General features: G+C 39.3%; 1 protein-coding gene across 4 annotated transcripts in view; it reads right to left on the bottom strand.

Moving 5' to 3' along the window:
• Cul3 (cullin 3) overlaps positions 1–26,874 on the bottom strand; it is a 191,850-nt gene that overhangs the window by 131,828 nt on the left and 33,148 nt on the right. For 3 of the 4 annotated variants that reach the window (XM_067766441.1, XM_067766439.1, XM_067766440.1), the window contains 6 exons: positions 22,223–22,606; positions 21,903–22,166; positions 21,160–21,657; positions 20,923–21,093; positions 20,682–20,852; positions 20,513–20,627 (listed from right to left, as the gene is read on the bottom strand). In XM_067766441.1, the coding sequence (XP_067622542.1) occupies positions 20,513–20,627; positions 20,682–20,852; positions 20,923–21,093; positions 21,160–21,657; positions 21,903–22,166; positions 22,223–22,606 (1,603 nt within the window). Of the gene's footprint in view, positions 1–20,512; positions 20,628–20,681; positions 20,853–20,922; positions 21,094–21,159; positions 21,658–21,902; positions 22,167–22,222; positions 22,607–22,851; positions 23,641–26,874 lie in introns of those variants that run through there. The other variant, XM_067766442.1, reaches the window with a different exon arrangement.

Raw genomic sequence — 26,874 nt, 5'->3', positions numbered from 1 at the left:
TCCTTGTGTTGTTCTTCTGCATACGACTAAGTTCTTGGGTGCTTTTAAAGTCCCTGGGTGGAGCCTCTTCATTCAGATGTCTGTTGCTATGCATTTAGCGCGGTGGTAGTGCTATGAAATTTTCTAAAGCCATGCTGATGACAGGCTAGTTGCAAATTTGCTTTGAAATAGGGGAGCAAATTGGCTTCAAGCGTCTTGGCTATTGGCGATAGGAGAGATATCGGGCGATATGAGTCTCCTGTTAGCTGGTTTCCCTGGCTTTAGTAGCGGGACCACCTTGGCCATTTTCCATTTTTCGGGAATGGCAAAGGTGGAAAGAGACAGGTTGAACACATGTGCCAAATATTTGAAACCATGTTCTTCTAGGCTTTTAAGCATCGGCATGGCTATGCCGTCTGGGCCCACTGCTTTAGATGGTTTAGCACGACCGATGGCAGCCTGAACCTCTTTGGCGGTGATGGTAATTGGGGACGCGCGGAATTTATGTTAATGTGCGCGTCTGTTGGCGCTCCGTCTAGCTTTGTCAACCATAGAATGCATTATATATTGTCGGCAAAAAGCGCTCGCGCATTTTTTCGCATCCGATAGCACTTTATCGCCAAAGGCGATGGAGATTTTTTCATTGTTCTTGGACGGATCCGATAGGGACTTTACGGTGGACCAAAGCTTACCCACACCAGCAGAGAGGTTACAACTACTTAGATGCTCCTCCCATTTCGCCCGCTTGTGTTCATTCACAAGCAACCTGATGCGTTGGTTTATATCCCTTATTTGGGGGTCGCCAGGATCGAGCTGTCTTAAAAGGTCAGGTTCTCTCGCTAGATTTGCGGCCTCCGCCGGAAAATGGGGCCGAATTTCGGGAATTCTTCCGGCGGAAATGAAGCGAGCCGAGGCGGAAAGTACGCTCCCCTTGGCGAGCATCAGTCGGGTTAGGGAGGGCAGCAAAGCGGAGAGGATTTGTATTCATCCCACTTTCCTTTTTTTAAGTTTATGAAAGTGCGTTAACGATGAAGTCGGCGGTACGCTCGAGCGAAATAAGTATTGGCAGGTGGTCGGATGCCAATGTTACCATCGGCTGCCAGTTGACGCAGTTTACGAGTCTTGCGCTGACGATTGATATATGTGGCGAACTGTGACAGCTTCCTACCATACGAGTGGGGGCATCTCCGCTTATAGTGCAGAACGTCGTTTCTTCTATTTGATCCGCCAACATCTCACCCCTGCTGTCAGCCTGCAAGTTTGAATGCCATAGATCATGATGGGCATTGAAATCGCCTAAGATAATGCGATTATCGCCACTGTGGCAAAGGGTGGCAGGAGGGATGTAGATGTTGATGATTTCTAGGCTAACATCGCCTGACCGATCGGGATCAAATAAATGATATTGCACTGAGTGGTGTATTATAAACGCGAGACCCTCTCCATTTCCGCTCTCGCGATCTTTTCTGTGGACATTATACCCAGAACAAGTCTGCAGAGCAGATCTTGCTGTGAGTTTGGTCTCTTGAATCGCAGCAGACGGGGCGGGGGTTGGTGCGGAGACTGTAGTTATGAGTGGGAGCGGCCGTGTGAGCTGGTGGCGCCGTAGGGCGCGAGCAACAGTGGGTACCTGTTGTGACTTGCTGAGCAGCAGAGCATGCAGAGCTCCTGGAAGGTGGGCGCTAAGGCGTAGACTACGGGACGCCCTTGGGCGTGAACAGCAAGGAGCCACAAATGATTTATGGAAGTTACGGGGACGTCGGGTTTTGGGATCTAGCCCAGAACATCCTCTCCGATACAACCATTCCTTGCACGTGACACACTGACAAATTGTCATCAATATCCTCGAACGGCAAGGAAACTTGCTGTTTCAACAGGACTGAATCAGAATGAAGGGGCTGTTACAGGCGTTAGTTCCACATTGTAATTAAAAAATAGTTTGGTGTTTTTGGGGACAAGTTGCAAGCAGGACATACATTACGTATGTCGGGGTTAATTCTGGATAGATAAGAGTTTAACCTGTTACATTATCCAGATCGGAGTTGAGCTAGAGTGACACACGTTTAGATAGATATAATTTTTTAAATGCTCCCCCCTTTCCACCCGCTGTCTGATGAGTTGGTTTATGTCCCTTATTTGGGGGTCGCCAGGGTCGCGCTAAACTTGCGGCCTCAGTGTGGCTGCATTTTTGGGATTTTTCCAGCGGGAGTGAAACGAGCCAACGCGGATTCAATACCTTGCGGAAATGTGCAGCAGGTGACAGGAAGGATATATATGCTGATAATTTCTACGTTTTCATCGCCTGAGCGGACAGATGTACCTTCTCGTTACAGCACGCTTTCCCCAAACCGATTGCGGAATCAATAGATTATACTGCACTGAGCAGTGGGGACAAATTGTATCCGCCTCCATTTCCGCTCTTGCGATCTTTTCTGTAGACGTTGTACCCAGAACAGATCTTGCCGTGAGTTTAGTCTCCCGTTGTGCCGCTTCATAAAATCAACTATCTCCGTGACGGGTGACTGCGCCTGGAGGGAGGCTAGGTCGCATTGGGGCCCTGGAACTGGACGTCCCTGGGTAATCATCGGAGTACCCGGTGTAGTTGGGTGTGCGGCCTGTTAACATGGTGCGATGAAACCAGTCGCGGGCTAGCCGTGGCTGAGACAATAGCATCTAGGAAAGTAGCACCGTCCCAGGCAGGAACTGCATTGAGCAGATGTCGCAAGCATATATATTATGTGCTGCTAAACGGTGTACAAGGTGATAGGGACTAAGATACTGTTTTCCTGATCTACTCGTGTGCTAGTTCCGGAAAGAGGTGGAGAACGGGGGCAGAGGGTGGTGTTCGGCATTGCTACCTATCCTGCTAGGGAGATTGTAGTAATAGGTTGAGCGCGGTCGGGTGCGAGCAGCAGCGTGTACTTGTTGTGGTTGCTGCGCAGCGGAGCTGCTGGAAGGTAGTGGAAGGCGATAAGGCGCAGACTACGGAACGCCCGTGGGCGTGAGCAGCAAGGTGCCACAAACGATTTGTAAAAAATACGGGGTCAACGGATGTTGGGACCTAGCCAAGAACATCCTTTTGCTCATACGGGCACGCTTTGCACATTTAAGTGCTTGGTGAGGGACGATCAAGTGCAGGTATGTGGGGCGAAGAACACAGGAACAAAATAATATACAAACACACACAAGATTGATAAAGATAGAGTATTTGGCCTTATACATATGTGGAAAATAGAGCTGCCATCGCTCTTATTATGTTCAAATTATTAAGCGTTTTAGGATAAACTAGCCTTTATTTACCGGCGGCTTCGCTCGCATTAAAGGCCACAAATATGTATCGTCGCTTTTGTTTTTCATAACTCGAACTGAATTTTCAGTTGTAATTTCAAAAGTTCCTTTACGATTCAAATCATAAACAAAGCTAGTTTTAAAATTAGAAAAATGGTCGCCGTAAATTAAATACACATGCAACACATGCTCCAACAATTTTTGCAGTGTGGATTTAACGATATATGTATGTGAGCTGAAGAAATTTGAAAATTTCTCCATAATTTGAAAGTTATAAATGAAAGCAGTTATGTTTATAACAAAACTGGTAAAATTAGTCGTTGTTTATGCGATTGGTACCTTTTTTTATTTGTAAACCGATACATTTCTTTCTAGGCTCACGGCAACACTGCCAACAAGTCTGAGAAAGGTTTCGTTTTCCCACGATTGTATACGAAACGTGCATTAGTACGTTTTTATACTACTACTTCCTCTAATGCTACTACTTTAAAAATACTTTTTCAAATACTTTTATGTATATATTGCAAAATGAATCGGCTTGCATATAATTAAATATATGTGAAGGCGAAATGAATGTCAATAATGCGCTGCTTAACATAAAGTCGACTTCAGTCTATGGTTATTCCGTTTTTCGTATTTCTTGCCAAAAAATGTATGTTTTTGTTTTCGTATTGGTTTCGGAATTGGTTTTCGAGGTTGAGAAAGAATATTTCGATTTCAGTTTTTTAGTGTTTCCGCAACCTTCTTGCGATGAATATCGTTTGAGACGAAGCGTACGATATTTCCAAACGTCTCACCTAGCACTCGCTGGCACTGAAACTGATTTAGGAGCCGAAAATAGGCCCATCCCTACCCTAGGTAGTCTGCTCCCCTCTGCTGGCTGGTCAATAAAGACCTCACATAGGCTGCATGTGTCCATAGTGTTACCAGAATTTGTTTGATGACCAAACGGAAGAATCCCAATCAAGTGCCAGGACAAATGTTATAGAATAAGTCCGTCCTCTTGGCAAATACTATCAGTTTTCTAGGACCCAGCTTAATTGCTGCTTCGAGATCTGTCAACTCTGCCTCCTCTAATAGCTGGAGCCTTGACCTGGCGAGCGCAGGACATGAACACAGAACGTGCTCAACCTTTTCTTCCTGCAGTTCACACTTCCTGCACTTGCTGTTACTGACGAGACCTACCTTATAAGCATGTGACCCATTGTGAGCCTTAAGTCTTCTCTCTTCAGAGATATGAGCCACTTTATGAGTCTAATATCGTAGGCTTTGCACATGATCTTAGAAATTTTTCAGCCCCGCGTTTTTGTCCACGCCTTTCATGCTTGATGGATCAAATGCAACTCCTGTTTTTGATTTATCCCTCTCTCTCATTTGCCGATCCATCGGCTTTTTCGTTACCTTGTATCCTTTTATTACAGTGAACGCAGTGAAGATGTATGGCACGGCCTTAGCGAAGTTTTTCCAATGCTTCTTTGCATTCCAGAACACTTCTTGATGAAGTACTGTGTGAGACTATTCCCTTAATCGCAGCCAGACTATCAATATATACATATATTGACCCGACTGCAGCTTATGCACGCTTCCTCCAGAGCTTATGCTGCTTTCTTCACTGCTACAATTTCCGCCTGAAAAACGCTGCAGTAATCTGGTAGCCTGTAGGATCTAGTTATTTCTGGGTCGATACAGTAAACGGCAGACCCAACCCCAGAGAGCTGTTGTTGTTGGGCATCTGCCGCTTATGATGACTGAAACGTCATCTGCATATGCCGTAACTTTGACTGGTCCTCCGTCGAACCGTCTAAGCAATTGGTTTATAACCAGCGTCCACAGCATTGGTGATAAAACCACACCCTGCGGCATTCCTCTGTTTACAGCCGATCCAATTTGCTAAAGCTAGATGAACTTCAATCGAGTTGAGACTGTACATGATTGCTCTTTTCCATACATTGTTGAGAGCTCCGGCAATGTCCACAAAAACACCTAGGCATATTCCGGGTGTTCCAGGGCCTCCTCAATATTCATAACCACCCTATGCGATGTAGTTTCGACTGACTTGCCTTTGGTCTAAGCATGTTTTGCTGAAGAGAATAATTTCTGGTTCATTTTTGATTTTATATACACATCTATTAATCTCTCTAGGGTTTTGAGTAGAAAAATGGCAAACTAATAGACCTGTAGTCTTTCCGGTGCAGATGACTGGGTTTTCCCGCTTTCGGTAGGAAGACTTCCCGAGCCGTTCTCCAAGATTGCGGGACGTGGTTCAGTTGCATGCAATCCTCAAAGATTATTCTTAGCCATGCTATAATCGTTCCACTGGGCATCTGCAGCATAGCAGGGAATATCCCATCGGGTCCCGGCGATTAGAACACAGCAAACTTTTTTATTACCTATTCAATTTTGGTATTTGTCACCAATCCTTGTACCTCTCGCTCCGTATTAGGACTGTGGACGTGGTTACATAACTCTTCCGCATCATCTCCTGATGGGAAGTGTAAAGTAGTGCCTCAAGGGACTCTTCAATATTGTGTGACCATTCCCCTATGTCCAACTTTTGCCAGATTAAAACTCGTGTTTACCTGTCCTCTAGGAAGACCCAGCTCCTTACTCCACCATGGTGGCTTTGCTTTCAGCTTAAATCTTCTAAGAGGACAAGCTCTGTTGTACGCAGTTGTCAGCGCCTTTGATAAGAAGTTGTTGCACTCCTCCAACCCTTCTACAGTGGCAACCCCTTTAGGCTGCCCCAGTCTTCCTGATACACATTTCTGAAATTTGTACCAGTCCGTTGCCCTACCGTCCGTTCTCTACCCCCTTTAGGAGGATTCCGAAGCTGATATATGCATGTCTGACAATGACGGCCTATCAAGGATTCTCTATTCATATCCCGATATATCCTGCTCAGAGCTCAAAGTGATATAAAGCACATTGCTTGACGTAGGACCAGCATATGTAGGCACGCTACCCATTGGCCACCTGTAGACTACTCTAGTATGTAACAAAAGAGGGACTCACTTCTAACATTAATATCGTCTCTTCCCCATACACTGTGATGCGCATTCGCATCCACGCCTATGACAAGCCGTCCTCTGCACCCTTCTTTATCCACCAACCTTTTAAACTTCCTCTGGTGGGGCTGCCACGTTATGGGCCATGTAACAGGACGCCAGGATAAGGGATGGTTCTTTCTTTCTCTCTATTGCGACTACCGCTAGGTCTTCTGTGCTGAAGTTAGATAGCATGCACGAGTGCAGGTTTCCTTACCACGACTGTAGCTCTAACCCTGCTCTCCGTCTTTGCGTAATAAACGTGGAGTCCGCGAGCGCTGGGTCCAGAAACCTTTCCTCCAGATGAGAGCCATGGCCCGTATCTCAAGAGTCAGGGCAGCTAGATGCCACTTTACTGTGTTGGAGGTTTATCTGTAAGACTCGCAGCGCCATTGAGCTGTTTGTCTCCCTCCAAATTATCCATTATTATTATTATTATGTACAGTTTATTTATAAAATAAATTTTACAAATAAGCTTATAACTAGGCAATAACAACTAAGGTCTTCGGCCATATATTTAATAAAATTATTTGTGGTAGGGTTTTATATTTTATAATAAATGTGACAGTCTAATAATATTTGGACAATTTTCTTAATGTTATTGTGAGTAACGTCTTTAAGCAAGTTAATGATTGTGCTATTGTCGATACGGTATCTGTTTAATCCGTTGCATTCGTCGATGAGATGTGTTACTGTGGTTGGAGTATTGTTTCATAGGGGACAAGGAGTATTTGGAGCGTTTTCCATAAGGTAACCGTGTGTCAGCCGTGTGTGCCCCATTCTTAAGCGGGTGTATTTTTGAATTTCTATTCTTGAGCATTCTGTCGGATATCTTGGTGCGTACCCGCAAGGGTTTAATCTCTTATAAAAATGATGATAGTTGTTCCATACATGTATGCGTTCATTGACGAAGTAAGTTCTAACCGCTTTTTTTATATCAATTATATTATATGTCTCTTTCAGCAGAATTGGTGCTTTGGTAGCGTATTTTGCAGCTTCGTCGGCTTTATGGTTTCCTATTATCCCAATATGGCCTGGAATCCACATTAACTTTAGTTTGTTGGGGTGTGTTATTAATATATCTCTGATTTTTGCTATCGTAGAGGTTTCATTGAGACTGTTTTCTATGGCGTTGATAGTGGACAAGGAGTCTGTGCATATTATATATTTACCACGTAGAGAGCGATGTGCTTCAACAGCGTACGAGATGGCTTCCGCTTCGGCTGTGTAAACTGAGCAGTGGTTTTTTAATTGTGCCAATTTGAGTACCTCGAATTTTTGATTGACGACCGCGAAAGCTGTTCCAGTATCTGTCTTGGAGCCATCAGTAAAAACGAAAGACCAGTCCGAGTGGGTGTTGGTGATCTCGGCAAAGTGAGCTAAATATGTTGCTGGAGACGTGGAGCTTTTCGGCAGTTGTGCAAGAGATTTCAACAAACTTTGCTTCTTTAGCAACCAAGCGGGCCTAGTATTGATATATGTTCGTTTTGGTTTCAGCACTAAATCCATTTCGTGAGTTATTTTGGTAATGTGATCCAAAGCGGATTGTACCCGTCTGGTTTTGTGGGTATGAATGTTTCGTGGAAACATCGGTTCTGTTGGCATGTATATTTTGGGAATCAGTATAGCAGTTTGCATTTTAAACCTTTCTTCTATTGTCATTAGACCTGTCTCAATGAGAATGTTTCTTATTGGCGTGGAACGAAAAGCCCCTATGCTATATCGGGCCGCCGCGTTGTATACTGTCTGCAACATCGGTAGGTTTCCTTTTGTGGTATGCCCGTAAATAGGAAGGCCGTAGTCGATTTTAGACACTATGATTGCCTTTACAACCCTTACTATTATATTGGGATGAGCGTTGCTATGGTGGCTGGCAAGGCATTTTATTAAGTTTAATCGTTTTACTAGCGCTTTTTTAATGTGTGTTGTATGTACATCCCACTTATAATTATGACTAAAATAAACACCCAAAATTTTCAGACTTTCTACATAGTTTAGTTGGTGAGTCCGTATATATAGATTATCTGGATTGCAAGTTTGTTTACGACATATATGGAGGACTTTACTTTTCTCAATCGATATGTTGGCTCCGTTTATATTGCTCCAAACCAGGATGTCCTCCATCAAAGCTTCGAACTTAACTTGCAGTCCTGAATTATCTTTTTTCTTAGCTATCAAATACAGGTCATCTGCATAAATACAGTGCTTAAAAAATGTGTGTCTAACAATTATTTTATTAAGTGCCTCGAAGGCAATCTGAAATAGTATAACGGAGAGGGGTGAACCCTGGGGTATTCCGTTGTTTATTGGATATAATTTAGAGTAAGCTGAGCTATTTCGAACCCTTATAAATCTGTGGGATAGGAAGCTTTTTACAAATGAAAAAATTTTATTTCCTACTTTCCATTGCAGTAGCTGGTCCAAAATTGTGTGGCTCCCAATTTTGTCGAACGCTTTGTCGAAGTCTAATGATATTACTGAGCAATGTTCCTTTGCAGAAAGTGTATTCGCAATGTTGAGATCTATGAATAAGAGATCGTCAATTGTGCCTTTTGAACTTTTAAAAGCAACTTGATTAGTATGAATGAGACTGTTTCTTTTCAAAAACCACGCTAGTCTCCTGGCTATTATTTTTTCTAATATTTTGCCAGTGCACGAAATTAGGGAAACGGGTCTGTATCCCTCTATTTTAATCGCTGGTTTGTCTGGTTTTTTAAGTGGAATGACTAATGCATTTTCCATTCCACAATTCCAGTTGCATGTTTAAAAATTGAATTATACATATTTAGTAGATGTATTTTTCCTGCTGGAGGCAGGTTTTTGAGCATATCATAGTTTACTTTGTCAAAACCTGGTGTTTTACCTTTGGCAGTGGATAGGGCTGCATTTATTTCTATGATAGTAATATCCGATTCTATTAGTCTTGCCGATAGGGGTGGCTGATAGGATACTTCGAAGTTGCGATATTTTTCTCTAATAAATTCCGGGCTGAAGTTAGTATCCCGAGCGTTGTTAGACCAAGACTCAGCGAAGAATTCAACGATCTCGGATGCGTTGGATAAATGATCGCCACTTCTTGTTACTATGTTCTTAATGGAGAAATGTTTGTCCCTACCATATAACTTATTTATGCCATTCCATAAATACTTAATTGAGGTATTGGGATTAATCGTTGATGTAAAAACAGCAAAGGACTCTCTTTTAGCTATTTTTGCTTCCCTTTTAAATATGGCATTGGCTTTTTTGTATGCTAGCAGATTTTCCTTTGAGATATTATTTTTAAATATATGCCAAAGATGCTGTTTGTTCGCACGAAGCTCTGCAATTTTTTTATTCCACCAGTGTACCTTTTTTTTATTGCAGTGGGGTTGTACGTAACGGGGATTAGATTGATTGGCAGCAAATATGAGTTTTCTATGAACAATAGCCGCCTCTTTGTTGATATTTTCCGATATGTCAGAATTACTGAAGCTGCTTGAGGCAATATTATAGAAACGTTCCCAATCAGCTTTGTCTGTCCGAAATCGTGTACGAATTTTTGCGCTGGGGGCTGTGGTCTGAGGGGTTATTCCGTCATTGATGGTAATCCAAATGGGAAAATGATCACTTCCGTGTGGTTCGGTATCTACGCCCCAGGATAAAAGGGGCGAAAAGGTGGCCGCTGCAAATGATAGATCGACCGACGATAAGGTGGAGTGGGTGGATAAATGCGTAGGAGACCCGTCGTTCAGGAGGCAGAGATTTTCTTGTAGGAAAAAAGTTTCCATTGTTTTTCCACGAGAATTGGTTTTGGGTGAACCCCAAAGAATGCTGTGAGCGTTAAAATCCCCAAGGAAAATGGCCGGTTGAGTGCTAATACTTAGCAAAGTGTTTAATTTAACCGCGGACAATGTTTCGGATGGGGGGACGTAAATTGAAAATACTGTGAATTTTATATCGTGACAGATTTCCACAGCTACAGCTTGGATATCACTAGGTGGACTTAATATTCTGTACTGAATCGATTTTTGATGCAGAGTGCTGTACCACCTTTACAACGCATGGGATTATATTGCGTGCTAAAGTGAGAGTTAAAGTTTTTTAATAAATCTTTACATGTTTGATTGGGTTTCAGGTGAGTCTCTTGTAAGGATAGTATATCTGGGTTTTGTTGTATCACTGGGAGATATTGTGAGCATTTTATTTTCATCGACGATCTGTGGGAGGGATGTGTTAGTGTATAATGAGTAGTGTGGTTGAGTAAGTGTGTTGTTTGGAGTGAGTGAATGTAATACATTATCCCCTGCATATGAAGGAAGGGGATTTGGTGAATTATTTTGTTTTGATTTTATGGTGTCTAAATAGTTAAACGTGTGTTTTGTTGTTAGATTTGAGTCTGAAAATTTTAAGTGGATACCTGTTTCTTCTTGAATTTGTTTACTTTGATTTTGTGTGTGTTCATTGATGATCATGTTTTCGTTATTGATTTTTGTTGCCTTTATTCTCTTTTGCCTTGTATTTATTGCTTCTTCGAGCGATTCGACGGGTGAGGTGTAGCTGCTATTTGTAGTTTCGTTTGCCGTTTGAGTAGCCTCGCTGTAGGAGCAGTTATTTATTGTTTTTATTTTTAAAATGTCTTGCTTTTTCTTGAACGTGGGACAGTTTCTATTACTTGCGCGGTGTTGTTAGTCGCAGTTGATGCACTGAACTTTTTCGCATGGAGTAGGATCATGTATGCTGACGGCGCAAACGTCACATTTAGCATCGGTTCGGCAATGTTTTTTTGTGTGACCCAATCTGAAACAGTTTTTGCATTGAAGTGGCGTTGGAATATAGGCCTCTACCTTAAAGTTTAAGAATCCGATCTTTAATTCCTCTGGAGTTCGAAGCAGTTAAAAGAAAGAATATGTAGTGGGGTATTAATGACTTTGCCGTCAATGAATTTAGTGATTTTTTTGCATGCTACTATGTTTTGGTCTTTTAAGCCTTCTTCAATTTCACTTTCACTTAATTCCTTCAGTGGAGGTGCAAATATTACGCCTTTTATGGTGTTGAGCGTCGGGTGTAGTGTAGTTGTTATTTCGCATATGTTTGCTAATTGTGTGGCCTGTAGAAACCGGTTTGCTTGTTCTTCGTTTTGTGTCAATATCAAAAGATCACCGTCACGTGTGAATGTAATTTTTTTTGGTTGCTGAGAGGTAATGCCTTCTAGCGCTTTCGATAGAAGAAAAATGTTCATTGTATTTAGTGGTTTATCAGCGTTTTTGTTCTTCATCAAAATGAATTTTGGGCAGCATGTCTTAATTGTTTTGTTAGTTGTAGAGAGGAGTGGATACTCCGCTTTATTTGAGAAGTTGAGCTTGTTTGTTTGATTTTTTCTCCTCTTTGGAGCCGAATTATATCCATCCGGATCTAATAAGGCAAAGTAATTGCCTCCGGAGGCGGAGGCCATGGTGGTGTAACACTTAGGTATTGCTCACTCCGTATCGATTAATGAAACGATTGTGAAGAAAACAACAATAAAACCGACTGTGGTGTGTTTAACGTATCACTTACTGTCAAAGAAAATTGAATGAGCTCGACTAGGCACGACTTTACGCTATGAGAGCATGAGATTTTTTTATCTTAATGTGATATTTACACAAAAAGTTCTTCAATTTTAAGTTCTATAATTTTCTATTTTCATGTTTCATGTTCAACGTTGTTGGTTGTGGTGTATTATACTATTATTTAATAAATGCAGTCTGCCCCTGAAGAAGCTAAGAAGATTAGCGAAACGTAGGGCTTGAATAGTGGAGTCCTTTGACTTGCACTAAAGCAAATTTTGGTCATTGCAGCCTATTTCTATTACATACATATTCAAAAAGTGTTGACCAGCTTAATCAAATCTAATTTATTACACATTTGTTATAATGAAGAAAATCTTTACCCAGTAAACCGTCTGGTAGGATATTGAAGTCATCGTTTACCACATGTAAGCTATATTCGACTAGATTATTAGAAAAATTTAGGTCTATGTTTATTTTACCCAGGGTAGGAACTGAGTTTGATGTTACAGCAGTGATATTAACTATATCGTCAGAATTAATTGGAATTTGCTTATTGAAGCTTGAAATTTTAATCAGAGAAATATCAGCTTGTGTATCTAGTAAAAATGTACATAATTTGTTAGATCCGGTTATATAAATTTCGATAAAATCTGAGTAATTTAGGTTTAGACAAAAAGCATTTTAAGTATTTATTCGCTCATCTCCTCGTCCCTCAGTGTTCGCTACTGAGGGGCGTCCAAGTTTAAAGAGCGAACGTTTGCATTATTTCGCGTATTTGAACTTCCGGCGTTAGTATTGGTTCTGTTTTCTAACCTATTTTGACTATTGCTAGTGTTACAGGAATTACAATTGCCTCGATTGTCGTTATTTTGTCTATAATTGTTGTTTTGCCTATTTTGATTGTTATTGTTGTATCTACCGTTGTTGTTGTTGTACCTATTGTTATTGAACCTGATGAAATTGCTATTGTTGTTGTATCTGTTATTGTTGCTGTAGTAGTTATTGCCTCTATTGTTATTGCGAAAATTATTTCGATTGTTAAACCTTGATCGAAAAGCTAATACCTATCTTTCTGTAGCCTGATTGTTTTAATCGACTATCATTTTTGCTACGACGTCTTTCGCGTCATAAAAAGAGGTTGTTGCCAGAATTGCTTCGACTAAGTCTGAGCGCGTATTTAGCCTACAAACGTTTAGTGACTGTTCGACTGCCATCTCGTGCGCTTTGGCCTTTGACATGCCCTAAATAATTAAAGACCGCTCTAAAGCATCAGACAATTCTTCTACGCGTTTAGCGAATTCGGTTAGATTGTTGTTGGTTACTTTAAGTGAAGCTATTTCCTGCAACGACTTTTGAATTGTCTGGTTTTATTCGACTTTTAAGCGCATCTTAACTTCTTGGATAGATGTTATATTTGTCGGAATTGCTTCTCTTGCTTTCCCTTCGAGCTTCTATTTACCCAATGAAATGAAAGTTGGCGTAAGATCTAGATCTGTAAATCTCTAAGATCTAGACTCTAGCGCTAAGGGGTCACCGTTATAGGGCGCCCACGACCCAATAAACTGTTTCTTTTGCTCTGGTGTAGCCATTATTGTTGGTTCTAGAAAATTAGTACGAGATTGGTTGGAATTTGAAAAAGTTGTTAAAAGCCCTAAAGAATTGTTTGATGTAACAACTGGGTTATCGAAACCACAGAAGTTTTCTTGTAATGAAATATTTCCAGTATGAGGTAAAGAACAACTTTGTTCACCGATACGACTGTCGAGTGTTTTCGGCTTTGCTGAGTCAGAGAATTCTTCTTCTTCCTCAAAATCGATTTTGTATGCGTCGAAGGATTATTTTTCTTCCCGATCAGTATCTGATATAAAAATGTTATCTTGGACTAAGTCGCTTCAGTTGTTTGGTACTTTAACTGTGTAGTTGAGTTTTGTAAAACATTTAATTAATTCTTCCCTCCAACGTGATAAACTTTTATTCACAGCAACTGGTCTAGGTCGGTTTTCAAAATGACCCTTTACTTCTACTAAAATGTTATTATAAGACTCATTTAATTAATTTTTATATTCATCTAACTTCTCTTGCCTTGTCGGTAAAGAACGACCTGTATGTAAAACGCGTTTTCTAATTTTAAAGAAATTTTCTCTCAATTCTTTGAATTTTGTTTCGAAATTTGACATTAGCATAAGAAAAACTCTTACACTTCCAGCTTTGTATGCTTGGATATTAACAAATTTGAATGAAAAAGAAGGTTGAAATGATTTTATAATCTAAATCGAATTGTGAAAAAGTTGCAAGTTTGTGGTATGAATATGAACGAATCTGAATGAAAAAGAAATTTGGAATGGTTTTATAACCCAAATTGTTTGAGTTATGAATATGAACAAATTTGAATGGAAAAGAGATTTCAAATATTTTAGAAACCTAAAATGTATTAACCTAAATTGAATTGTTGCTGCAGATTTGAGTTATGAATTTGAACAAATTTAAATTGAAAGAGAAGTTGAAATGGTTTTATCACCTGAGTTGAATTAGAGAAAGTGGCAAGTTTTGTTATGAATGGGAAAAGAAAGTTTAAATGATTGTATAAACTAATTTGAAACCGCTTTACTCGAACTGTGTATTGAATTTTGGCATAAATTTGTTGGGATTATTTGAAGTTAGAATTGCTTGAAAGTGGATTGAATTGTATTCCAGATGAACCGTCAATTAAGTTTTGGCTTTGAAAAATTTTGATTTGTACCGGGTGTGCTACCATATACGACCTACAATGGAAGACTGATCTATTTTTCCCAATTTTCACAAGATGATATTAATTTTAAACGTGATATGTTTATTGCAATTTAGTATTTATTACAATATTGTTTAACGTGACGGCCGCACCGTTGCACAAAAAGTATTAAATTGTAATATTTAACGTGTCGGCCGCACCGCTACACAGCAAAATGTTGAGTATATAATTGTAAAAATTTATTAAGTTTTCATCATTATTTAACGTGTCGGCCGCACCGTTTCACCAAAACTGTTTTGTTTTTTTTTTTCAATGTATTGAATTTTTAAAGTTTGTTAAAGTATTTCAAAAGTATTGGATATATTTAAAATTACTTAAATTTTCAAACTATGTACTATGTATATGCATACGTCTTTTTTTTTTAATGCTTCGCTTTTAGCCACAATTTATGTAATATATGCATATACATACACACTCTATAAAAATTTATTGTTCTAAATATATTGTTTTGTATATTTTACAAAGAAAATATATATGTATGACCAATTTCACTTTTTCGATTTGTGTAAAAAAAAAATTTGAAAATAGTTGATAATTTAAATTGATGCAAAAAAAAAAATCTCAAAATCAATTTTGTTTCGATCTACGTCTATTACGTATATGAAGATATCGCAAACTACTTTAATTAACAAATAAATTTGAGAATGTCCATTTTGCTTCAATTTTGAACAATGTTAACAGTACGTATTTGCCAGAATGTTAGTAATTACATTGGTTGAAAAGCAAATTTGTGAGTTATACATATACAAGTTTGATTTAGACTGATTATATTTCAAGCTATACACATTATTGTTGCAAATCTAAATTCCTTTACTTATGAAAATTTAAATCTATTTTGTATAAAAATATTATGAAAATTGGCAAAATTGAATAAAACACACATATTGCGATTAGATTTATGATTGATCGAATTTAAAAAGAATTTAAGTATGTTAGCGAAAAATATTTATGAAAAAATTATATGTACACATTTCGAAAGCAACTACATATTACATTTCATATATACATACATACATACTGCAAACCGCACCATACGCTGCCGCCGCTGCTGGCGTTCTGCTGCTGCCGTCGTCCATTCGCCCTGCTAATTTTTCCCGTTCAGCTTCCTCTTACTGCTGCTATTTTTTTCGATGTGCCGCTAATTATGGTGCCTTCGTTTTTTGTGTCGGGGTGGCGTGATCTGCCTTATCCCGTTATGACGTGGTACAGTTTCTTTTTGATTTTTTATGATGAAATTTTTGTAGTACTGAAGATTTTTTTGTTGATTTTTATTTTTTTGAAGTTTTTGTATTTTGTATTTTTTTTTGTGAAGATTTTTGTATTTTATATTTTTTTCGTAGATTTCTGCATTTTATGTTTTATATATTTTCCATTTAGGCCCGTTTAACGGTTTTCAAAAATTGTGCTGCCTTATGAAGGTGGCCTGGTGCTCCATCCTACATTTGATCCGACACGCTGCCTCACGGTCGCCATGTGAAGTTCCATTTTGGAACTTCTCCAAAAAAATTGTTCTTGCGCGCACACCCTACTAATACGCGCACACACTTCCAATTATCAAACACGTATTTTATGTTTAAGTTTATGTTCTTTTGTTTTACTTACTTTAGTTTTTGTTTGTAGTTTAATAAATGTTTCTTAAATTACCGTACACTTTATTTAGTTTTATTTTTAGTTTGTACACTTAAATTGATTTTTAATCTTTCCACTTAGTTCGTGTCGCCTCTTTTCTTCGTCCAAATTTATATTAATGGCCGCTCTTATTTTTCGAGCCGACCTCCCCGTTTCCAACTTGTTTCAACACCTGTTGTCCATTCACAATAGAAAACAGGGTTGCACCAAGTGGGAAACAGGGTGAGATTATAAGGCTGCTGTTACACTGCGCTCACGCAATGGATTTTTTCCGCTGTTTTCTGAGTCTGGAGGTCCGTTTCTTCCTCTCCTGTTCGAATCGTCTTTGTTAGATTCGCAGCATCATTGAGCTGTTTGTCTACTTCCAATACTTCCGCTTCTACGTGTATGCCCTTGTCTTTTCCTGCTACTTCCAGGCCATCGTGGTCATTTTCCACCTCTCCTGCTTTTAGCATGTTTTGGTTTTTCTTACGGTTCTCAGCACCATTGATTAGCACCTCTGCCACTACGCCTTTTCTCCCGTCAATTTGCGCTATTTCTGGTTATCGAGGTCCTTTTCCACCTCCCCTGCTTTTAGCGTATCGGGGTTATTGTCCTGAGGACTCCTCTTTTTAAGGCGCAAAAATAACCTACCTGCGCCCCAGGACATTTCCCTAAGCTGTGAGTGCAACAGATCATCCGATTCCTTATTAATTTGGAGCAAATCCCGTGTTAGTATGTTCGGGTTCTGCCACTGCAGCATGTTTAGTATGTCTTCCACCTTCACGACTCGGGGTATCCAAACCTTGGCCTTTGGTATCGTGGGGATCAGTGCTCTATCCACCACCTTCAATCTTGCACTTTCTTGTTTTTGAAGGTCTGGACCAACTCTCTGCAGCCATTATAAAGTCGCGTTATTGGTGCAGGTCATCAGTTTAACCCCATGGTGCCATCCAGCTGTTTCGAAGGCTGGTAGCGGAATGTTCGGTTCATCATGCATCATTTTGATCATCATAGTGATCAGCTCCCCTTCTACGGATATCCACCTTTAGGTTGACATCTGCGCATTGGTGACGCTGCAATCTAGTAGTGCCACAGTCAGGGACTGCTTCGCAACTTCACTCATCTTTTCGGTGAAAACATTTGTTATTAACATTTGTGTATTTGCTTCTCAATCCCCTTCCTGTATTACAGCTTTTGAGGTACATGGCTTTCCTGTATTTATACTCCCTCTTCGATCCGCTTTGAAGATTTTGCGGTTCGGTTCCGGCCATTCCGGCTAGTTAGCCTCCTTGGTAAACGCCCCAGTCCAGGCGACTAAAATCCAAATTAATTCAAGGGGTTGTGTAGCGCAACCCTCTCAAGGGGTTGCCAGCGCAATATACAGCTTCTCCAATCCAAATGTCAACCTCACCAACCCGAGGCGAATCCTGTTTCATTAACACCCGAGGCTCTGGCGACCCCGACCTCCTGATGGATCTAGGGGGTGGGAGGGCGGTATGGCCTAGAAGGTTGCATGTGCATGCAAATCGTTCCCGAGATGGTCGGGCAAGTACTTTTGTGGTGCTTGTTACCGGAACGTACTGGACCTGCATCCGGCAAAGGACAACAACCACATCGCTTAGCATGGGCCCGCGAGACAGAGGAGAAATGTTCACTTACGAAAACTTTTCTGCGAGCAACCGTCAATTTTACAACCGCATCGAAGAGGAAGAATCCTTCAAAGGCAAGAGGCAGCGATCGGCTGAACCCGACAAGCCCAACCCCTTCCATTAATTTGGAACCATCCGTATACGCGTGTATAGTATGTTCTGCCATTTCTGCACCCTGGCACCAACCCTCCGGCTCAATTGTGGCCCATGCCCTTCGAAGCTCAAGGCACGAGAGCATAGTCACGATCTTTATTAAGAACTTTTTACTTTTTCAGTAGATAGTATAGCAAAAGGGCTCAACATAAAGCAGCATAATGAAGTGCTGAACAGACAGTTTTTGGTGAATTCGAACAAACAGGTACACCCCAACAAACAACTTCTTGATCAAGCACTATGATGACATTGGGCCTGCACAGCTGTTTAATCTAAAAACTATAAGGAACCCCTAAGTCTTATCCACACAGAGTCTGCGAAAAACATTACTAACAAAAGTTATCCATCTCACTATAGCAGGCACCTTGTCATTGGTGTGAGGGCTTAGCCAAACTCCGTAGCTTCCGACTCTGCGGCTGAGCGGTTTAGGGCCTGCATCTACGCCGTTTCGCTTCATAGGAGGGAGGCGGGATGTCGGTGACCAAGAATGCCAACCCCCTAATCCAGGGTGTTATGCGGACCGTGCCCGTTGGACGATTTGCAGCCAGGGGATATATTCGGCTGTAGTTGGACGCAGCCTTCGCGATACCGGGCCGCCTCGGCAAGTAATGATGACCTTACCAAAGTAAGGGGCTCTGTTGTAGCGGACGGCTTTTATCCCCATGTTTAGCATTAGACCGCTGAGCCCGCCTTGTGTACGACCAAGATTAGCTCAAAAACTTTTAACGAAATTAACTATGAGAAGGAAAAGGTCATGGCGTCGCCAGCCGGGGAAGAGGAAATCGCTATCAGCGATGACTCGGACGCGGATAGCGTTGATAGTGTGCAGTCAGTGCGCTCAGTAAAGGAGCGGCATACTAGCCCGGACAAAGAACTAATGTTAGAACGGGAACAACCAGATAGGGAGCTTAACAGAACCCTCTCAAAATATCGGGCTGCATTGGTATAGGTTCCCTGTCATAAAGGGATATAAGGTAGCGAAATTCATCTGGCGATGAATTTGCAGAGGAAGGTGCAACACTCGCTGAAACGACGATAGACGCCCCAATCCGTTTGGGAGAAATCAAAAGGAAACAGGAGTTGCATGTGATCCATCAAGCAGGAGCGTAGACAAAAGCGCGGGGTAGCAAAATTTCTAAGATCATATGCAAAGCATACGAGACTCACATAATGGCTCATATCTCTGAAAAGAGAAGACTTAAGGCTTATAATGGGCATACTAACTCGACACTGCCTTCTGGCCTCGGATGCTTGTAAGCTAGGCCTCGTCAGTAACAGTAGGGAGTGCGAGCTGCAGGAAGAAACGGTTGAGCACGTTCTGTGTTCGTATCCTGCGCTCTCCAGGTCAAAGCTCCGGATATTAGGGGCGGCAGAGTTTCCAGATTTCGAGGCATAGCGTTTTCATGACGAATCATGCATCTTTTTTTATTTTTCTAAATTTTTTTTTAAATAACTCCGAAAATAAGAGTAACATTGGAACATTTATTATATAAGAATGAAAATAAGAGTAAAATCCGGACTTTTATTTTTTAAGAACAGAATAAAAGTTCAGGCCCATGACTAAGGTACGATTTATACAAATTAAACGAATTTTTTACCAATCGATTCTCCTAAATATCTGGATTTGGAACCTGAAGGAACGCTTTCAAATTTTTCTAAATAATACTGGAAATTTCTTATCGAAAACCTATAACTCTCAAAGTAAAATAATTATACTTTTCCATAGCAGACGTACACATGTTCTCTCGCCATGAGTAAAGTTTGATCTAATTGAGATATTGCCTTAAAGTTTGATGCACGGATTTCTGTTGAAACAAGGGTTCGGTACAAAAAAACATGTTTCATTTGGAGGAGCCGTTCCATAGTCATAGCGCCAGACTTTTATTCTGTCCCTAAAAAATAAAATTTCGGATTTAAGTTTTATTTTCGTGCATATAAATAAAAGTCCGGATTTAATAATTTCTTTCGGATTAAAAAATTAAGTCGAAATAATTTTCTCTGACGAATTTTTACTACTAAGGGAAGAAGGGTTATGATTTTTATAGGTTTCGGAAATTTTATTTATTCCTGTAAATTTTTACCAAATATGCACACACACTGAACGAAGTTCTAAATATAACCTTTATCGGTGGTCTATGGACTAATTAATTGCAATTTTTTTTCATGAAATGTCCACATTCTTCAATTTTGACTCCAAAAATATAATAAAACGAAATGAATGAAGCAAACGGGAGACAATACAATCACCGGCAGTCACCGATAGTCACTGACACAACAACAAGTCACTGAAGGGAGTGAATGCTCTTATATGATACTAATTTGGGTTCACTTGGGTGAAAGTGACTCCTCGCGTCACAATGCGTTATACATAATAAAGCCGTTAATAAACTTTAGGGGCATCTCGTAAAAAACTCCTTGGGAAATCAAGGACTTCTTAACATCTATAACTTGTTAAGTTTAAGAGTTATTTACCCATTTGTGGTTGCAGTGTTAACTGTCTTCCAGAATGTTTATCCAAGTAGAACTTTTTAAATATTTCAAAAGCTTCCCGCGGCGCCGATGGTATATTGCAGTTTGGCGTTGATGTCTAAATTTGTTACACATGTAGTCCCGTTCACAACATTCTACTATAACCACGTACCTGAGTGGGCCAAAACCCAGTAGTAAGTATTCTCACTGTCAGTTCAACGCCTGATAATGGTAAATTGTGTATATTGACATAATTCTTAAATTCCTCCATTATAGTGTTAGATACAGACATATCCTTAAACATTCCTTCTAGTTTTGATGTAAATTGACAGCCACACTCAGTCTATAAGTAATGACAATTTGAATGATGATCAAAATGTATATATAAATAATTAAAATATATTTAACATCACCTTCAGTTTTGAGATCATATTCTTCTCAAAATCGTCTGAGACTGATTTATTTAGTAGCAGCCGTTTAGCTAAATGTGTTTTGTAATAGCGTTCGAAAACATCCTTCTCCAAAAGGAAACGGAAAAGAACCATAGTTTTGTCCAATATTGTTTCAATTTCTTGCTCGCTCATCTAAAATATTTTCATTTATTATAGCCACTTTTTTAAGAATTTTAATTTAACATTATAGATACTTACGCCTTTACCACCTTTTTTAAGTTTATCATCAATAAATAACGAAAGATATTCCGGAGACTTTTGGTTTAAATTTAGAAAGTGTTCAAAATCAGCTGATATAACGTTTTTAAATAACCGATCATTGTTAAACGAATGATGCAAAAATTGATCAAAACGATCTTTTAAATCTAGCAAATTTTGCACAAATATTATGGGATTTGTGTTGCCATTTTCTTCTTCCTTTACTAGTATTCGACCTTGTTCACGCAAATATGAAGACATGGTATCGGCAATTACTTTCAGGCCCTCCTCTTTTAGGCGCGAAAATAGTTTATAAGTACATGCAAGGTCTTCAGTTTTTGAGTTTTTTATCATGTAAACTACCCCAGAATTTTCCATTTCAACAATCGTGCGCATATGTTTTTTAATAAGCTCATCTTCGACAACTTTAACAATTCGCGGTTCCGTGTCTTTATCTAAATAAAGAGCTGCTCTTGCAGATTCTTCTTGTATACGAGCCTGAAAGACATTGAATCGAAATTTAACTATAGTATATACATATATATTTATATATATATATATATATTTTTTTTTTCTTGAAACTTATGAAAACCCCTTCGCTTAAAGCCTTGTTATTAGAGCTTAGCTTATACTTTAAATATACATTTTCAACTATAGTTAGTCGGACTCAGTGAGCATATCATTTTAGATGTTTTTTTGGACTACGATTAATTCACTGATATACCCGACAAATCTGTACATACCTCTACTTTTTTAATGTAAACGCCAGCATTATTTTCATTGAGAAATTTATGCGATTCGAACTTATAGAACGATGCAGATTGTGCTAGAAAAGGTTTCTCGAAATCATCCTCATAAACAGAACGCGTATTAATTCCTAATGACATAAGCATTTGACAAGCATTTTTGATTGCTAAATGATTAATAGCTTCACCACTACGCTCGTCCATTACCATGCCAAGTAAAGTTTCGCGTAAAGCTTTCTGTATCTCAGAGTAGCGGACAATCTATACAGAAAAAAATATATTGTATATTCATATATATTAATATATACACGTTTTACCTGATCCCTGAACAATATCAGTCCCAAATTGTACACATTGTCCACTTCTCGTTGTTGTACGTAAACGCGATCCATATACATTAATATATCACGTATCATAACCATAGAGGTTTGATGATCGTTCCAAGCTTGATTCAGCCTTGGTAAAAAATTATTGTGCAAGCTTTCAAGAACATCTTGACGCACTTTGTGTTCTAAATGCTCGGATACCACTTCACGTAAACCATAATAGAGCCGATTACCGTGCTTATGAAGAACCATATTATAAGCATTACGGTATAGTTGCTCAAATGACAGTCCAGAGTTGTTTTTCTTTTGAATCTCCTGTATAGCATTTTTTAAGCTTGCCCAAATTGATTCAACATATTTTTCATCCATGGAGGCCTATTAGGTAAAGAGAGAAATGAGAATAAGAAATAAAACCTAAGGGCCCACCTCCAGAGCGGCAAATTATTTTGTTAGCTCAGAGTTAATTTAAAAAATTGTTCAACATGTATGATTGGTAACCTCCATTCCAGGTTAACTCTGAATTAAAAAATTAACTTGCCGTTCTGCAAATGAGGCTAAATGATAAATAAGTTTCAATATAGTAAAAAACCATGAAAGGTTACAATCGTTGTGAGGCTAACATTGAAAGCTTTGGTTTTATATTCAGGCAGCCAAAGAGGGAACTTCCGTTGAATTTCGTGCAACTTTTGTTGCTTGGGATTTGCGCAAGCAGGTACATTACTACTTGTAGTAGATTGAAGGATACTGGTACTTGCGGTTCCGGCATATTGGTCACGTAGCCCACTGCCAGCAGCTGTCGAACTTTGAACACCCACTGTTGTGCGCCCACGTATAAAAAATTTTCGATAACGACCACCATTCGCAGAACTGCTCGATGAATGGCTGTTATTGCTATTGCTAAATAGTAAACTCTTTTGACGCTCCTGTGCTCCAAATTTGTTATCTTTGGGCATTGGGTTTCCGCTTAACTTTTGTCTTGATTATAGGCGTTTTAGCTTGTATATTCTGAAACTAAACAGCTTTTCTGGACGCAAAGTAACTCGAAACGTTTCGCACTTGTAGTACCAATGCAAATTATAGATGGAAATTTAATTTTGTTACGATAAAGACAGGGGTTTAATAATTTTTTGCTTTTCCTTCTGAGGGTAGACTGGCCGTTTGTATCTGTTAATCTCAATCATTGGTTTCTATTTTTATTAGAGTTTTAACATTGTTGCTCTTCCACTTTTTACTCCTCCGCTTCACCATATAGGAACACTAATTTTTGTTTTTGATTCCTGTTGGCTTTAGTGATTGAAAGAATACCAAACACCAACTAAATTATCATATATTTTTATTTGTGGTGCTTGAAGAAATTCCCTTTTACGTGTATGAGTTTTTCATCCGATCCCCACTTTCGCTCTCGGCCCCTTCTCTTTGCTAAATATAACAACTCTGCAACAGATGATGTGTTTTTTCACAAATATAAATTTTTTTTTTCCTAACTTCTGGAATTATTAAATTTTTTCGGAGACAACAGATTTTGTTATGACACAATTATCAAAGCAAGGTTGAAATCAAGGCTAATTAAATATATGGTGATGTTATCCCATTATTCAATCACAAGAGGTTTGCTCGGCTGACAATTTTTTTGACAATTGCAGCCATTCTGCTCCCGAACCGAATTGGCATCCGTAAACTGTGTTATTCCTTTGCGATTTTTCGAAAAATATTAGCAGTAGAAATAAAAAGCAATCAATTTACAAATACCCAATAAGTACTGAACTGCATAATCCCCAGAGCTGTAAAAAGATTGAATCAATTGAGTGTGCATTCTCTCAGCATTCTTTTAAAAATTTGTGATTTTTTGGTTGCATATAACAAATCTCCATTCCTGAATGGCTTAAAATACTTTAACTCAAAACTAAAGTGTGTGTGTTATTGAACGGTAAAATATAAATCAATATAGAGTGTGAATGTAGGAACCATTCCCAATCTTTATTGAATGTAAAGTTGAATTGAATGCACACTTTTTTTCCATTCAGTACTAAATACTTTTTCCCCAAGGTTATTTTTTTGTATACTTTCATCGCCAACAGATATGTTAAATCAATTTAGGAGTTGGGTGCAAAAAAGGCGTAAAATTGGTCAATAGGAAAAATAGCCCCTTCTAATTATTCAAGTAGTTTAATATTTAAGAATTCATGAGCTTAACACCGGCTTATAATTATTGAATATCAATTATTATGTTTATTTAAGAGCGCAACTGAAAAGAAAGAAGCATCTACTGGTATATTCCGATGGTACCATTTCGAAAACAAACAAACAAGTAGTTAATTATATACCAGGAAAGTCTTAAATCATCTTCATGGTGTCCGAACATAAGACATACAAGAAATAGTACTTCATAGCAGATTTTGTATACTTCGTAATTGGGCTGATTTTTTTTTAATTAATCGTGTAAGATCAAAAAATGTTAGGCTCTTATGAGTTGATTGGTTACCTTTTTAGGTAAATCTCGCGGATAACTCGCTTACATAAAACCATAGGGCTCTTGATTATATAAAGTATTCAAAAGACATGAAGATATAGTCGAATTTGGCTGAAACTTCGCAAAGACAATCTATTGCTTTCTTGCTATATGTCAAAATGTTACTACTTATTTTGCTATTGTTGTAAAATGCATTTTGTACAGGACCACATTGTGCATTGACCAAATAGAGTAAATTGTGGATATTTTTTGTCGATAATATAATAAAAACAGATACTTGAGTTTAAGTCATTTAAATACATAAAAGTGCATAGGCCCATCGGCGATTTGGTTGGAGCTTCCTAATTCCGAGAATTTCGATAAACCATGTGATATTTGAGCGGGTTTTGTGCATGTACGATATTTTTCATAATTGATTGGTAATAGAAAAGTGTGCGCACACTCAGCAAAGACTGCATTCAATTGAATGCTTATTCTGTGTTGAAAAATGTTTGTGTTTCATTCATTCTTTCTTCGAATGAATTAAGGAGTGCATTCTTTTTTTCCACTACTGAATGAAGAATGGGTTGACTTTTAAGCCACATTCCTTAGCAAGGAATGAATATATGAAGAGAAAGCATTCTTAAACCAATGATTTAAAATTTCTATACCAAATATGAAAAAAGGGATGAAACATTGTAATTCGATTGGTTTATTGGCGCAAAAAATAACTTTAGAAAAAACTTTGTAAAAGGGGTGTGACACCTCCCATATTAAGTAGAATAAAATGAAAAAGTTCTGCAGGGCGAAATCAAAAGCCCTTGGAATCTTGGCAGGAATACTATTCGTGGTATTACATATATAAATAAATTAGCGGTACCCGACAGATGATATTCTGGGTTACCCTGGTCCACATTTTGGTCGATGTCTCGAAAACGCCTTCACATGTACAACTAAGGGTCACTCCCTCTTAAAACCCTCATTAATACCTTTAATTTGATACCCCTATCGTACAAACACATTCTAGAGTCACCCCTGGTCCACCTTTATGGCGATATCTCGAAAAGGCGTCAAACTATAGAACTAAGACCCACTCCCATTTAAAAACAGAAGAGTTAACACCTTTCGTTTGATACCCATATCGTACAAACACATTCTGAAGTCACCCCTGGTCCACCTTTATGGCGATATCTCGAAAAGCCGTCCACCTATAGAACCAAGGCCCACTCCCTTTAAAAATACTCATTAACACCTTTCATTTGATACCCATATCGTACAAACAAATTCTAGAGTCACCCCTGTTCCACCTTTATGGCGATAGCCGGAAATGGCGCCCCCTAGAGAACTATGGCACACTCCCTTTTAAAATAATCTTTAATACCTTCCATTTGATACCAATGTCATACAAACACATTCCAGGGTTACCCTAGGTTCATTTTCCTACATGGTGATTTTCCCGTATTTTCTCTCCAAAGCGGCCATCGTGGTGTGACGGTAGCGTGCTCCGCCTACCACACCGTATGGCCTGGGTTCACACCCCGGGCAAAGCAACATCAAAATTTTAGAAATAAGGTTTTTCAATTAGAAGAAAATTTTTCTAAGCGGGGTCGCCCCTCGGCAGTGTTTGGCAAGCGCTCCGGGTGTATTTCTGCCATGAAAAGCTCTCAGTGAAAACTCATCTGCCTTGCAGATGCCGTTCGGAGTCGGCTTAAAACATGTAGGTCCCGTCCGGCCAATTTGTAGGGAAAATCAAGAGGAGCACGATGCAAATTGGAAGAGAAGCTCGGCCTTAGATCTCTTCGGAGGTTATCGCGCCTTACATTTTTTTACATTCTCTCCAAAGATCTCAGCTGAGTATGTAATGTTCGGTTACACCCGAACTTAGTGTTCCTTACTTGTTTTTTTTTTGTGCTTTCGCTCCTGCTCTGAACATGTATGGAGCATAGAGCAGAGCCGTAGCATAATACAGTGATAGCATCCCTTAGGCTATGAACTACGTCGCGTTTTAGAGCGGGGAAAATAGCAGAAAAAATGCAGAGCCTAAAATGTTTTATCACTTTTTGTGCTACGGCTCTGCTCCTTACTCTGTTCATGTTCAGAGCCGGAGCAGTAGCAGGGCATATTTTTCGTTGGTACTGCTGCTCTGGAGTACCTTAAAGCTTTAGCGACAAGTTTTATGGTAATGGTTTATCTT

The sequence above is a fragment of the Eurosta solidaginis genome, chromosome 2 (assembly GCF_040869045.1).
Source record: "Eurosta solidaginis isolate ZX-2024a chromosome 2, ASM4086904v1, whole genome shotgun sequence".
Lineage (NCBI taxonomy): Eukaryota > Metazoa > Arthropoda > Insecta > Diptera > Tephritidae > Eurosta > Eurosta solidaginis.
This window is presented reverse-complemented; position numbering and strand designations above follow the sequence as displayed.